The sequence below is a fragment of the Leucoraja erinacea genome, chromosome 18 (genome assembly GCF_028641065.1).
Source record: "Leucoraja erinacea ecotype New England chromosome 18, Leri_hhj_1, whole genome shotgun sequence".
NCBI lineage: Eukaryota > Metazoa > Chordata > Chondrichthyes > Rajiformes > Rajidae > Leucoraja > Leucoraja erinaceus.
The window spans coordinates 31,417,779-31,433,923 of NC_073394.1; the positions used below are offsets into that span (position 1 = coordinate 31,417,779).

Here is a 16,145-nt window from a genome sequence, read left to right on the forward strand (position 1 = left end):
GTTGTGGTTTCTTCCCCGTGCTCTCTTTGCTTTTGTTTTGAAACAAATAGTCCCATGGGACTGTCACCTGACATTCATGGGGTTCTCAACAGTGGTTGTTTGTCACATGCATCGAATATATATGGGAACAAAATGTCTTGTTCAGATTTACAGCTACATTAGATGCAACAAACAAAATATTCAATAAATTATCAGTTATTCTCCATAAATTAGACTGCGATTGTCCAAAAACCAAAGTTGGTGGGACAACTATAGCAAAGTCCACAGTAGTTTGGTGCTGAGGTAGGTTGTGAGTAGGGTTGTGCAGGGTAATACAAGAGCCTGATGGTTGAGGTCCTGTGTCTATAAGATTTCCATAGAGATCACTTCTTCCACAGCACCTTAGCTCACTTACCCTTTCCCTCACAACCCAGCCCCTCACCGGGTACTTTCCCCTGCAACTGCTGGAGATGTAACATTAGCCCCTACACTTCCTATCTCATTTCTATTCAGGAACCCCAGCAACTCTTCCAGGTGAGACAGAGGTTCATGTATCCATTTCCAATCTCATCGACTACATTTGAGAATTTGACAATTGGAGACTAGGTGACCATTTCGCCAATCACTTGCACTTTGTCTGTCAAGGCTTGCTGAATCTCCTGGTTGCTAACCACTATAACTTCCCTTCCCATACCGATATTTCTGTCCTCGCCCCCTCCACTGCCAAAGTATGGCCACACAAACTTGAAGAACAGCACCGCATATTCCGTAACTTAAGGGCCTGTCCCACTTGGCCGTCATTTGTGCCTCATTTACGCGTCATATGTAAAATAGGTTGACGCTTCGTGATGTGCGACGTCGCACGCAAATCACGCATCAGCACAGCCGTCTGGTACGCGTGACGTCATTAGACTACCCTGCGGCGCGGCGACGCATGGTTACGGAAGTCGACGCATGATGACGTAACCATGCGTTGCCACGCGATACACGTGAGGCGTCGGGACGCTAATGCGTCAGCCAGGTGGCGCGCGAGGATTTTGTTACACTACGAAATCCTGGAGCGCCGCGCAATACCGCGTGCCACCACATGCGATTCCGCGCCTCACCATGCGCACTGCGTGCGTCACCCACGCGTCGACCTATTTTACAAATGACACGTAAATGAGGCACATAAGACAGCCAAGTGGGACAGGCCCTTTACGACCTAATGGTACGAACATTAAATGTTCCGCTTTCAACCCTTGAACTTTCCCGTGCCCACATACCACAGTTCACATTTCTTCTATGATCTTGCACACCCTCCTCCAGAAACCCTGCTCTTTTCCTTTGCACACAAATCTCCCATCCCCCAGTCCATTTCCCTTTTATCTCCTCCCCCCCCTCTTATCCCCATCCCCTTGCACCATATCCCTCTCCCTGCCTTTACATCCCTCTGCTCCTTATCTGACCTATTTGTCTCTTTTTCACCTCTCTAACCTCTGAAACTATCTCCACCAATCTGCCAACCAACCTTCCCCTCCTATCAGTCTGATTAAGTGTCCTGACCCTAAACGTCGCCTGTCCATTCCCTCCATGGATGTTGTCTGGCCTGCTGAGTTCCTCCAGTACTTTGTGTCTTGCTCATGTTTCTCAATCATTTGTACTTTGCGTGGAGGTGGATTAGAGGGGAGGAGGGGAGGGGGGACGGTATAGACGGCAGAGACGGCAGAACTGGAAAGAGCGTCCGCAGCGAGCGAGCGGGGCGGGGAGGACAGTAAATAGCGTGGGACCGGGGTGGGACGGGTTCCGCTTCAGCCGCTGGGAGTGAGTTTTGTTGTTGACGGAGGCGCAGGTTCCTGAACATCGCCGGCGGAGGAGGCGGTGAGAGGCCGGGCGGGGGGGGGGGGGGGGGGGAGACAGCGCCGAGCGACCCGACACCCGGGGTGTTCACACACCACCCCCCCCTCCCCTCTCTCCGGGGAGCGCCCCAGCTTGCGGCCGTGCCCCCGCCCGCCGCCGCCGCCTCTCCCCGGGCATCGTCCCCGCTCCTGTAACCGGTTTCATGCCCATCCTCCCCCTCCCCCGCCCAAGCGGGCGCTCCCCACCACCCCCTTCCCAACGACGCCCCAAATGTCCTCTTCAGTGGAGCCCCCCCACCCCCACCCCATCCACCTGACCCTCCCTCTCCATCGGAATCTACTCACGCCCCCCCCCCCCCCCCGGCCCTGTAACCCGTCTCATGCCCCACCGCCGGCCATTCGGGAACTCTCCGCGACCCCTCTCTCCCATGTCTCCCCTCCAGCGGAGTCCCTCCTCATCCATCAGAGCCCCCCCCCCCCCCCCCCCACATTCATCAGTCTCCCCCTCCCCATTCATCGCCCTCCCCTCGCCTCCAACCCCCCATTAGCGGACTCAACCTACGCCCCCCCCCCATCAGACCTTTCCATCCCCCCCACGCCCCCCACCATAAGACCCTCCGCCACATATCCTCCCCCCATGTATCCCCACCACTAAAACCTCTCACCCTCCATCAGACCCTCCTTTCCCCCCTCTATCATTTCTCCAGTGTTCCCCCAGCCCTGTCCCCCCCCCCCCCCCCCCCCCCTCTCCCCCTCTCCATCGGCTCTTTCTCTCCTCGTGTTCCGCACCCCCCCCCCCCCCCCATCGTCCACCAAGTTCCTATCACTTTGCTCATCTGGATTTGGTAGTACAGGTATTAAGTATCCTGATGTACTATGTGAATCCAATTAACACACTTCAATGCCATGAATATTATTTTGAACTAGATGTGAAAATTGCAATCTGATCAGTCTTATACGAACTGAGCAATGGATTCTGTATTATTTTCCATGTTGGGTTTAACCTTATTCATTTTGTGCAAGTTGTTTCTGTCACTGGAACATGTTATTTGATAAATTGACTGGGCATAGATTGATAGTTTGGCTGTGACCACTCCTCAAGTAGAACCATATTGTAGCTGTGTAGTTGGGTGTTATCATCACCTCCATTCTGGTTTGGTGACGTCCATGAAACATACAGATAAGATTGTCAAAATTGTGACATTAAATGTAACTTGTAATGTAAAATCCCCCAAAATGCTTACAATCAATGAACACAGAAAAATTACTTATATTTGTTGTATAGGTTTGATCATTTGTTTTGGCTCAGTATATTTGAGTGCAGAATTGAAAAGAAAATAATTTGACAGGATAGAACTGCTCATTAGTAATAGGAGCAGAATTAGGCCATTCGGCCCATCAAGTCTACTACACCATTCAATCATGGCTGATCTATTTTTTCCTCTTAACCCATTCTCGTTCCTTCTCCCCATTAACCCTGACACCCTTAATAATCAAGAATCTATCTATCTCTGGCTTTTACTGAACCTCTGTTCAGTGAATAAACAGAAAAAAACTTGACGTGGTCAGCAACATTTGAGGAGGTGGTAGCATTTTTTAGATTGGTAACAATTATCAGAACTGGGAAAGAATAGATAAAGTTTTAAGACACAAGAAAAAACATGGGGCAGGAGAGAATGTACTAAAGTCTAATAGGGCGGAAGACTAAATGAGGAAAGAACTGACGGAGAAAGGTGATTAAAATAATTAGTTAACAACAAAAAGCAGGTTTGAAGGAAATACAAATGGACATTTGACCATGTATTTAAAGTTATCTGCAGAGAAGGAAATAAAATAACATGTTGGAAAAGTGAGATATAAAGGCTGGAGTTGATGATTCTCTGAAATTACGAAAGTCATTGAGTCCAGATGGCTGGATCGTGCCAGGTTTAAGCTTCCAGTTGCTATTCCTTTATTTTTCCAACTCATTCTCACTTGGACCACTTGTCTTTGGTCTCCTATACTCTTCCAATAAAGCAGAGCACAAGTTCAAAGAACAAGCTCTGGGCTGGACACATCTAAGTCAACTGGGACATCAAGAATATATTTTTATTAAGTTTTGTTCCTTATCTCTCCACTTCCTTGTCATATCGATCGCCTTTTCAGAGCCTTATACTCTTTGCTGAGTTAGCTGATTTCAACTAGAATGCTACAAATAACAAATATGCTGGATTAGGAAGAAAGAAATGGTCAGGGTTACTGCAGTTAATTCTTATCTAGTGTGTCCTACTGGCAAAGGAGAAATATGAACCATGGATAAGACGATGTTTGTAACTTATAGAATCTTAGCATACAGCATTGGCTGTTGTGAATAATAGTCACATGCACTTCCTCTGGTCTCAGCAACTTAATATATTGTGGATCATGCTATGTCATGCATTTTCATTTTCTGGACAGAGCATTTCCAGATCCAAACTGAATCAAGCTTGGTGTTTCTCACACTGACACCTCGTCTTTTGTAGAAATTATGGATGTGCAGAACTTCATTCAACTGCTATCTGTATTTTATACGTTACCAAACAAAAAAATGTTGCTTTTCAATCTGTATAAATGCTGGGGTATTTAAATAATTGAAATGTCAGCTCCCTCAGACTGCCCTCATCCCATATGCTTTCATCATTCACAGCATTTAGTTTGATGAAGTGCTTTATCCTGATGGTTGGAATTCTTGCACGAATATGTCACTTGTTGGGATCAATAAATGATACTCAGATAATGGGGAAAAAATGTTTCCATCTTAACTAGACCAGCACCTCATTTATGTTTTGAGATACACTGCCAGGGAAGAGTACCGATGGAATTGACAGAGGTAGAGCTCATTATAGTGCTATTTATGGGTTTCTGACTTTACTACGGTCTGGAAACCTAATGCAAACCGTTGCTCTCCACTTTTGCCCGCTTCCATGCCCGGTACATGGCCTTCTGCCCTCCTCGCCAGCAATGAATTATGGCATAACTTGGTCTGGAGCTTGGGGCCAGGGTGAGCAATGTGGTTGCTCGCCACTGAGATGCAGGGCTTGGGTGCATCCGTTAGAAGACTGCAGGCTGCTGTTGAGGATGTGAAGATTTCTCTATGGTGACATGGTTTATGTCCAGCTGCTGCCATTGAGCTTGTTCCCAGCCAGGAGAGAACTTGCAGCCAAACAAGGAGAGAAGGGGCACAGCAGCTTCCATCATATTCAGCAGGAGGTGATGAGAGGCTGTGATATCCAGACGGCCTATCAACACATGGAGTAGGTGCTGCTGGTCCCCACCATTGGCCCACACTCACCATGTCAGCAGGGTGCAGCATTGAGCCCCAAATCTGCAGCAGAATCAGCAAACTCCTCACCCCTGCCCCTTGCAACTATCCCTCACTGCAGTGCCTCTACATGGAGTCTTGAGTGATCCATAGCTGGAGGAGTGACAGCTATGCTGGGATTTGCACCAGCTCCCCAACATAATAACAAACAACTCACATGGATGACCCAATACAGTTGAGGGGATTATACTTGTGAGTTCTTGGACTCAGGGCCAAGAGTGCAATAATGAATCAGCGTTGTACACAGCAGCACTGAGAACGGTACCGTGTTATAGTACTGATATACTAAAATATGGATGCTTGGCTGATTATTTTAAACATCTGCTTTTGATCAGGGTAACTAATAGGTTAATTTTGTAAATCCTTTCCCCCCCAGATTTTTTACAGTTTAGTTAAGGGAAATAGCAACAATGGCAACAGCCGATCTGTTGGTGGATTTACAAGATGATCTTGCAACCGACGATGCTTCCAATACACTGGGAAAACTCAAACTTTCACCATTGGATGACAAGACCTGGCCAGCAGAAAATGACAATGATGAGGATTTGAAGTCAGGTTAGTTTTTATTTTGGTGAATTTTCTGCTCAGCACCAGAACTGAGTAAGCACCAGGATCAAGGTGCCACTGTGGCAATTAGCACAGTTGTAAATGCTAAAGAGATGGAAGATGTTATATAAAAGGAATTATATAAAATTTCCAATAATAGATGAACATTCCATACACATGACTAATTATCTTCTCCATTGATGTTAACTTGGGCTTCATCAGTAATTCTGCGTTTCTGCAGCATGTCCTTGGTGCATGTCACAATATGAAACATTGGATTATTTCCATAAAATTCATAGAAATGCATTTGTCTCCCTTCTCTTCCCTCCCTGTCTCCTTTTGTCTACTTATATTGCTCTCTCTGGCTTTACATTTCACTCCTCTTCATATTTGTCTCATTTATCATTTATTCCACTTTCTGTCAATCACACCCCCCTCACCAGTTTCCACTTATTCCTTGCCTGGCTTTGATCCAACACAATCTCTATTTTCAAATTTTCTACTCCCTTCTGTGCAGTTGTACAAAAGGGACAGGTTGCTCCTTAACAGGCGGGGGACCAGCATTCTGGCAGCCAGGTTTGCCACTGCTACACGGGTGGGTTTAAACTAAATAGTGAGGGGGAGGAGACAAATTGGAAATACTAGGATGGAGTATGAAGGGATGATGGGAAAGAGAGTATAGGAAAAGTTAAGAAAGACGGGGCAGAAAATTCACAAAGGGATAGGATAGTATGCCCAAGTGAAATAGGAATCGATGTGAAAGGTGAGGTGAGCAATTGATTAAAAGTATTATCTATGAATGCACAAAGTGTAAGAAGTAAAGTGGATGAGCTTGATGCTCAGTTAGGGATTGGTAGATTTGACATTGTGGGGATTACAGAGACAAGGCTGCAGGCAGATCGGGACTGGGAACTGAATATTCCGGGTTATATGTCCTATAGTAAGGACAGGCAGAAGGGCAGAGCTGCCTGTCCTTTGTTACATACCAGTTTTACAAAGTGTTGGTGAGGGATGAAATGCTCTGTTGATGGGGGATGAAATTCAGTCCCTTGTGAGGGGTGACATAGGGACTGACGATGTGGAGTCGCTGTGGATAGAATTAAGGAATTGTAAAGGTAAGACAACACTAATGGGGAGTTATTTACAGGCCCCCAAACAGTAGCCTGGATGTAGGGTGCAAGTTGCTGCAGGAGTTAAAATTGGCATGTAACAAAGGTAATGCCACTGTGGTTATGGGAGATTTCAATATGCAGGTAGACTGGGAAAATCAGGTTGGTTCTGGACCCCAAGAAAGGGAGAAAAGGAACCGCTAGGAGGTAGTGACCATAATATGATAAATTTAAATTGGCAATCTGAGAGGGTGACGGTTAAATCAGAAGTGTCAGTGCTGCAGTTGAATAAAGGGGAATATGAAGGCATGAGAGAGGAGCTGGCCAAGATCGACTGGAAAATGATCCTAGCAGGGATGACAGTGGAACAGCAATGGCTGGAATTTCTGGGCATAATCCAGAAGATGCAGGATAATTTCATTCCAAAGAGAAAGAAAGATTCTAAGGGGAGTAAGGGGTGGAATAAAACAAAAAGAAAACATAACAAAGAGTAGTGGGAAACAAGAGGATTGGGAAACTTTCAAAGGACAACTGAAGATAACAAAAAGGGCAATACGGGGTGAAAGGATGAAGTACAAGGGTATGCTGGCCAAGAATATAAAGAAGGATAGTAAAAGCTTCTTTAGGTATCTTTACAAAAAAAGATTAGTAAAGACAAATGTGGGTCCCTTGAAGGCAGAAACAGGTGAAATTATTATGAGGAACAAGGAAATGGCAGAAGAGTTGAACAGGTACTTTGGTTCTGTCTTCACTAAGGAAGACACAAATAATCCCTCAGATGTATTAGAGGACAGAGAATCTAGGGAGGCAGTGGAACGGACAGAAATTAGCATTAGGCGAGAAATAATATTGGGTAGACTGATGGGACTGAAGGCTGATAAATCCCCATGGCCTGATGGTGTGCATCCCAGGGTACTTAAGGGGGTGGTTCCAGAAATCGTGAACACCTTGGTGATCATTTTCCAACGATCTGTGGAATCTAGAATTCTCTGCCACAGAAGGTAGTTGAGGCCAGTTCATTGGCTATATTTAAGAGGGAGTTAGATGTGGCCCTTGTGGCTAAAGGGGTCAGGGGGTATGGAGAGAAGGCAGGGATGGGATACTGAGTTGGATGATCAGCCATGATCATATCGAATGGCGGTGCAGGCTCGAAGGGCCGAATGGCCTACTCCTGCACCTATTTTCTATGTTTCTATGATCTTATAGATTCAGGATCAGTTCCTGTGGATTGGAAAATAGCTAATGTAATCCCGCTTTTCAAGAAAGGAGCGAGAGGGAAAACGGGGAATTATAGACCAGTTAAGGGCCTGTCCCAGTTAGGGGATTTTTCACCGGACTGCCACTGAATCAAGTTTGTGGCACTCGCCTAAAAAAGCGGGAACTGGAAGGGCGACTGTCAAGAGTGCAGCATACACACACACAAGCTCTCGCTCTCCCACTCCCACTCCCAGGTCATCTCTCCACACAGGAACGTCTGTGATGATCCCACCTCCATGGGATTGTACACAACCAAGAGTAGGTGCATTTCATAGAAGAGCAGGATAAAAACAAACCTCGGGATTCCGGGAAATATCAGAAACCAAGTTATTGACAAAAATATAGTGGGCGGGAGAATGGAAGAACCTTTGCTGTGAAAATTCATACTTTGCCGTTAAGTAACCCCTCAAACCCACCCACAGCAGTCCATCCGCAGAAATCTCTCCTCAGGATGCAACTCTTGCTTATTGTCGTTGATGGGGCCACATGTGTTGGCCTTCTAGATGGTCATAAAGTAGATCAAACTAAGATATTATGAAACAAGATGAGGTACTTGTATTAACTTTTGCAAAAGTGATAGCAATTAAAAATATTAGTTGTTAATAAGACTGCAAACAAATTGCACGAACAATTTCCAACAGCAATCAAAAAAATCTGAACAACAATGAACTCCACTGATTTGTAACTCAGCAGCTAAGACCTTATGAATCTTAACAGTTATGTTCTGTATTGTGAATCTGTATCGAAGTGAATCGGGGTTATCCACATCAAATGCATCTGAATAGGAAAGTACAAATTCTGATTTAACTTTTAATTTTCTTTTCTCCCAAATTACCTTGTTTCTATTTCATCTTTCATTCTGCCGTTTGGAAGGATTTCTCTCTTTTATAAAAATAGAGTATTTAAGGCAGAAGTTCAGAGGCTGACTCGTTTCTTTTGTGACATCATTAGCTTGTATCTATCCCTGATTGGCTCTCCGGCCTGTCAGGTGGTCTTGGAGGCCCACACTGCCACCCACCAATTGTAGAATGCCATTTGACTGTTTATTTTGCACCTATTTATTCAAGCTATTCACACTAAATACGAAGAAAGAGCGTAAGAAAAGTAAATTTAATGTTATCTGAGGGGATCGTGTGAGAGACCAAAACAAAATGATATATGTGTGTAAATTTATCGTAAGACAGTTCATTGGGATTGTGCACGACTTGCTTCTCTTCACCTCTGTAGGGTCGAAGATGGCTGAAGAGGTCAATGTCGAATCTGCAGTATTGGGTAAAGTTGGATTAGGAGGTTTTGGACGCAGATAATTTGGGAGATGGTCCACTGATTCCACCATATGTGCTGGGCTTGTGTGCGCTCCCAAGAATGAATTCCGCTCCCTGTGTTGCTTTTGATGCTTTTGACCCGTTTGGGCCTGGGATTCCTTGCGGTCAATGGGTATTTTACATTCTTTTAAGGAGGCTTTGAGAACATTCTTTAATCTTTTCGTCTGTATATCAGGTCATCTCTAGCCATGAAAGAGCACAGAACAGTGCCTGTTTTGGTAGTCGGGCTTTATGCCCTAATGAGACAAATGGGCAGGAGGAGATGTCCAAGGAAGAAGGTAGTGTGTACAACCTCTGAAAGAGCAAACTGGATTTTGAATGACCTGGCATCTTAGTGATTAACCCAGTGGGACAAATGATTGTCCAATGATCCTGTGGCACACTCTAATGTGCAACGGGCACTCATTGATCATTATGTGATTGGACCAACCCAAAAAACAAATGTAGCCAAGGAGGATATCTATTCCAACTTTGCAGGGAGGTTCTACTGCAGTTGTACAGGGTCTTGGTGAGACCACACCTGGAGTATTGCGTACAGTTTTGGTCTCCTAATCTGAGGAAAGACATTCTTGCCATAGAGGGAGTACAGAGAAGGTTCACCAGACTGATTCCTGGGATGTCAGGACTTTCATATGAAGAAAGACTGGATAGACTTGGTTTGTACTCGCTAGAATTTAGAAGATTGAAGGGGGATCTTACAGAAACTTACAAAATTCTTAAGGGGTTGGACAGGCTAGATGTAGGAAGATTGTTCCCGATGTTGGGGAAGTCCAGAACATGGGGTCATAGTTTAAGGATAAGGGGGAAATCTTTTAGGACCGAGATGAGGAAAACTTTTTTCACACAGAGAGTGGTGAATCTCTGGAATTCTCTGCTGCAGAAGGTAGTTGAGGCCAGTTCATTGGCTATATTTAAGAGGGGGTTAGATGTGGCCCTTGTGGCTAAAGGGATCAGGGGTTATGGAGAGAAGGCAGGAACAGGATACTGAGTTGGATGATCAGCCATGATCATATTGAATGGCGGTGCAGGCTCGAAGGGCCGAATGGCCTACTCCTGCACCTATTTTCTATGTTTCTATGAACATAGAACATAATACAGTACAGGAAGCAGCAGTACAATTGTGGTTACATGCGCTTTACTGACTTTGGCTGCAGTTAAATTGAGAGTCAGATGACTTGACATGAGAATAATAAAAAACAATGTCAGCGCAAAAGGAAATTCTCTAATCCAGGAAGACAAGTTCCTGGAAACTGCACTGAGTGATGTGACTCGTACTTCTATAAGACCCACTAAGGGAAGCTATCGGGCCCATTCATGCCAACTCTCAATTTTATGCCAACATTGAGCACTTGGATCAGTTTCATTCTTACACTTTATTCCCTGCAATCTATTGTATCATACGTATCTTTTAACTCCTCCTTAATTCTCCTGCCACTTGCCTAAACTCAGGGTGTACGGTGCCCAATTAACCTCTACCAGAACATCTGTGGCATCTGTGAGAAAAGCAGAGTGATCGGGGAATCTTGCGTGGTTACGTCAAGAACATGTAGCTACCGGACAAGACACCTTACATCAGGATTGATCCCAGATCGTTGGAGTTTTATCGCAGTGTTATAACTTGCTGTGCCAGAGTGCTATCCCACTCTTTACTAACTTCCTACAACTTGCGATTTCCACTCACAGGAAACTCTCAGGAGTGTAACATTTTATTTCCAATTTAAAAAAACAAACATATTTTTTTTTCCTGCTGAATGTCAGGCAGAGGTTAGAATTGTTAGAGAGGTTAGTTTTGACTGGATATTTAATGTACTATAATTTATCTGGTATTACCCATGTTAAGTCAGAGTTTAGGTTATTTCAAGACTCCCCGCAATGATGCGGAAACTAAGACAGAGCACAAAATAGCAATGATGCAATTTGTGACAAAGATTCCTGCTTGGTCACTTTAAATGTTTTTCATAAAATTAAATATTAGTTTTGGGTGTGATAATTGAGAATTTATATGGAGGCTATTAAGGTGCTAAGGCCACCAAATAACATGTAATAAGTATATAAATATACAAGATCAATTTATGTGTGGGAAAGAACTGCAGATGCTGGTTTAAATCGAAGGTAGACTTAAAATGCTGGAGTAACTCAGTGGGACAGGCAGCATCTCTGGAGAGAAGGGATGGATGACATTTTGGGTTGAGACCCGAAATGTCACCCATTCCTTCTCTCCAGAGATGCTGCCTGTCCCGCTGAGTTACTCCAGCATTTTGTATCTACCCCAGAACAATTTATGTCTGTTTAATCATTTTGCATTTATGCTATAATAATAGAGGTACAGGAAGAAGCCTTTAGGCTCACCATGCCATACTAAAAACCAAGCAGCCATCCACACTACTCCCATTTAGCTACACAAGGTCTGTGTCTTCTGTACCTTGGTAATTCACGTGCAAACATCTCCATTAATTTTTTAATTAGATACTTAAAGTATATAAAATAACAAAAGGGTTTTTAAATTTCCTCCCATGTTATTTGGTCCATTTCCTTCACTCCCCACAGTGCTGATTTGCTGCAGTTCTGTAAATGAGACCTTTATATGTGCAACATCATATTATGACATGGGAAGTTAAGAAATGTAGTGGCAGTACTTGGGTAATAAGTTCAACACTGCATGGCAGTACTTGGTTAATAAGTTCAACACTGCATGGCAGTACTTGGTTAATAAGTTCAACACTTCATGTCCGTCAAATTTAAATTTCAAGAAAATATCAAAGAGAGAAAGCTCAGAACTCGAGGAACTTCCATTGTTGTTGTCGAGAGCTTTGTCTTATAGTTGTATGAACTCCACTGATATTTACTTATCTGGCATGATGAATATTTGCATGGCTTGGAGCACAGCACGTTCTCTGCCATGTAAAAAAACACACATTTAGTGAAATGAACATTTGACATATCTGACAAGCATGTTTAAATATTCAATATTCTCTTCATCTCAACCAGACAAAGAGTGTTCCCCAGAGATCGTTGAACCTCCCCCGAATCTGAAGTGGGATGATCCATTCTATGACATTGCAAGACGCCAGATAGTGGAGGTGGCAGGTGGGTGCTATGAAATGGTTCTGAACTGTAAATATGTGAACCCGTTGATGCACAGAATAAAAATGAGTGTGTATTTCTTTGTCCGAGGGAAGGAAAGCAAGGATAAAGAATACTCAACCAAATCATTTCTTCATAAGGACTTTGTTTGTTGCTTCCATAGTATTAAAATGAAGTAATATTTGTGAGTCCTCTTCCAGTAGCTACAACTAGTAGTTGTAACCTGAGCTGTGTAGATAACATTATCTATCATGACTTATTGTTACCTTCTGAGAGATCATGATCTTTTTCCGCTGCTGGCGTTCCATATAACCATATAACCATATAACAATTACAGCACGGAAACAGGCCATCTCGGCCCTACAAGTCTGTGCCGACACAACTTGTTTTCCCTTAGTCCCACCTGCCTGCACTCATACCATAACCCTCCATTCCCTTCTCATCCATCTGCCTATCCAATTTATTTTTAAATGATACCAACGAACCTGCCTCCACCACTTCCACTGGAAGCTCGTTCCACACCGCTACCACTCTCTGAGTAAAGAAGTTCCCCCTCATGTTACCCCTAAACTTCTGTCCCTTAATTCTGAAGTCATGTCCTCTTGTTTGAATCTTCCCTATTCTCAAAGGGAAAAGCTTGTCCACATCAACTCTGTTCCAAGCTGTCTTTTAAGTGTATTGGGGACATAGGAAGCAAGATTCTTGCAGCAAATGCATGGGACCCATCATTTCCTCCAAATATTTATTTGTGTTGTCAAGTGTCTGATAAAGGCAGAAGCATACTCCAATATAAACAAGATTTGTATTAGCAGTCTTACATGCTGCAATGTCAATCCTCCTTCTATAGCATAACCAACTGTATATTATTGGTTGGACTGCTATTGTGAGAGTTCTATAGATTCCCTATCTCCCATGTTTTGGATTGTTGTGGCCAGAAGGTAACCCTTCAGATTGCAGGAGGAGAAGAAGAAGTATTTTAAACCTCGCAAAGAATTTCACAGAAGGCACAAGGCAGAAATTAGTCCTTCAGGCCCCCTGGTCCATGCAGTTGTTCATGCACCATATATGTATCTTCCCAACCTACATCTGCTCATCGTATCATCCTTCTATTCCACTGTGTTCATGCTTTTGTAAATTCTCCCCATATGATTCACATTGCTGCTAAAATGTTTAATTTAAAAAAAAACATTACTAATTTTAATTTTTACACTAAATTAGAGCTGTTTAGTGTAATGCACTTTTCGTTTTTATGCCCCTTAAGGTGTGGGCACTGGAATAATGGCATCATGTTAAAGAACTGGAAAAAACATCAGGATATATGTGTTTAGAGGGTTCGGAGCACTTTTGTAGTCAGGATCTGTTTTGCCCCTCTCAAAAAATTGTCTTTGCTTTTGAGACTTCAGTAAATTGTCAAGGCAGTAAGAGAGCCTCAGTGTTTTTAAATGCAGTAAAGTGCTCCATAAACTAACTGTGAAGCTACACATTTCCCCCAGCCTTAAGTTACTGGGAAAAGCACTGACTTTTAAAAATGAACTGACCTATTACTTCTGTTCCTGTAGGAGATGATAACTTTGGGAGGAAGGTGATTGTGTTCAGTGCTTGTCGGATGCCTCCCAGTCACCAGTTGGACCACACAAAACTGCTTCAGTGAGTTTTCCAAGATACTTCAATTGTTACTTAGCTGGTAAAAGTCCAATTCCAAAAGGAAAATAAAATGAATGGTTCAGAATGCAATGTGATTAGTGCAGTTTGGCTGCCAAGATTTCTAACTTTAACTTGAACGTGAACAAAATGATAAAGTGTAGAATTTTTGTAGTTATACTGCAGAGGTTACTTGTTGCAGTATACCAGTAAGTATTTTCTACCGTATTGTTTTCCTGATCTCATTGTACAAATGACACACACACTGGAATTTGGAAACTTTTTGAATGAATAATTGTTATAGTAACTGACGTCATAATTAAATGCATCACGTGTTACTATGAATCAGAAACATCAGCGGACACATGTTGCGAGGACTTAAAGGAATGGCGAACAAATAAACCAAAGTTTATGCTCATGTCTTTGAAGCATGTTTATACATTCGGATCAAGGCGAGGATCTGACATTGGCGACGAGGATGAACTAGTAATTGTTCAGTTCAACTTTAGAAGCAAATATGGTATTTTAAGAAGCAGCTGGAATGAGAAGTTTGAGTTCATTTGAACTGAATGGGGAGGCGAGTGTTGTGAGTGCAATGTTTGAGGCATGGCTAGAGGAATTTGAGTGGGGGGGTGGAAGGGGGGGAACTGCTTTTCAAGTCCCTACTGGTCGGAGAGGCTGCCTTCCCTCGAGCAGCACTTTCGACCTGTCCTGGCGGCCTACCAGCGGGTCCTGGAGCTGACGTTTCCCTGAGGGGACCTGGCCAGAACATCGGCTTTGGCGGCGGCGCGGCGCTGGAGCGCTTTTTGTGGAGCGGGGGATGCCTTTCTGGTCGCCGCGCTGGAACTCCAGTATGCTGGGACCGCCTACGCAGAAACTTACATCGGCTGGGATCTCTGGAGGATGGCTGCTCGGCACCCCATAGCTTAGGTCTGCTTATTGAAGGAGTAATGCCGGTGCAGCACGCATGATGGAGAGTATTGTTATTGTACAGTGTTGGAGCTTCAGTTCAGGAGACTTTCTAAACACTTCCAAAGACAGGAGGAAAAGAAGATTATGCGATGGCAGTTGCTGCTTTGAAGAAGCATTATGTGGTACAAGCAAATGTTACATATCAACGATATATATTTTGGCAATCAACACAGAGAGAGGGGGAAAACATTGCTCAGTTTGTTACAAGATTGCATCAAGTTTCTGAGGGCAACAACTATGGAGCTGAGTTGGAGAATCAAATCAGGGATCAGATTGTACAAAGTTGCAAATTAAATGACTTAAGACACAAGTTGATGGCGAAAGGTGACATGCTAACATTTGGGGAAACACTGAAAATTGCCTGTTCATTTGAAGTCTTGGAAACCCAGATTCAGACCATGAGATTGGATGGAGGAAGCAAAGTTAACAAGATAACATTTACTGGCATTCGCAAGGGACTTGGACATGGTAAGGGTCATTCCAAGCTGAAGATGACTGTGAGTGTTTTAGATGTGGGAATTTTGGAAATATTGCCAAGGATTCATGTTGCCCTATCAGGGGTCAAACAGGCAGAAGATGTGGGGGGAAAAAAAAACATTTTAAAAAGAAGTGTCGACCTACAGACAAACCATAGCGAGATGATGGAAAAACAAATACATTTGGAGGAAGAAGAGGGAGAGAGATGGATGCGATGAAAATTTATGCCGATGATGAATGTTCAAGTTAATTTAAATGTAACGAGACATGGATGGATGCAGGGTATGCTTTTGCTATCAACAATAAGCACGCGACGGTGCCGGTGAGAATTGGAGGTGTGTAACTAGACATTATAGTAGACTCGCGAAGTGATAGCAATGTTATTGAGCACTGTGGGAAGACCTAGAACGGAATAATATAAAATGCACTTTAAGAAAGTGTGAGAAGAAATTGTATCCTTATACACCATCAAAACCACTCTTGGCAATAATAATAATATATTTTATTGTCATTGCACATAGGTGCAACGAGATTTGGTATGCAGTTTCCATCCGATAGTCATAACTTAAACAACTAA

The 16,145-nt window shown here is 43.6% G+C and overlaps 1 protein-coding gene across 2 annotated transcripts in view; it reads left to right on the forward strand.

Moving 5' to 3' along the window:
• Window positions 1–1,715: 1,715 nt before the first annotated feature.
• arhgap1 (Rho GTPase activating protein 1) overlaps window positions 1,716–16,145 on the forward strand; it is a 37,519-nt gene continuing 23,089 nt past the window's right edge. The window contains exons 1-4 of one of the 2 annotated variants that reach the window (XM_055649734.1): window positions 1,716–1,839; window positions 5,534–5,712; window positions 12,383–12,481; window positions 14,038–14,125. In XM_055649734.1, the coding sequence (XP_055505709.1) occupies window positions 5,568–5,712; window positions 12,383–12,481; window positions 14,038–14,125 (332 nt within the window). In that variant the 5' untranslated portion in view covers window positions 1,716–1,839; window positions 5,534–5,567. Of the gene's footprint in view, window positions 1,840–5,532; window positions 5,713–12,382; window positions 12,482–14,037; window positions 14,126–16,145 lie in introns of both variants that reach the window. The other variant, XM_055649735.1, reaches the window with a different exon arrangement.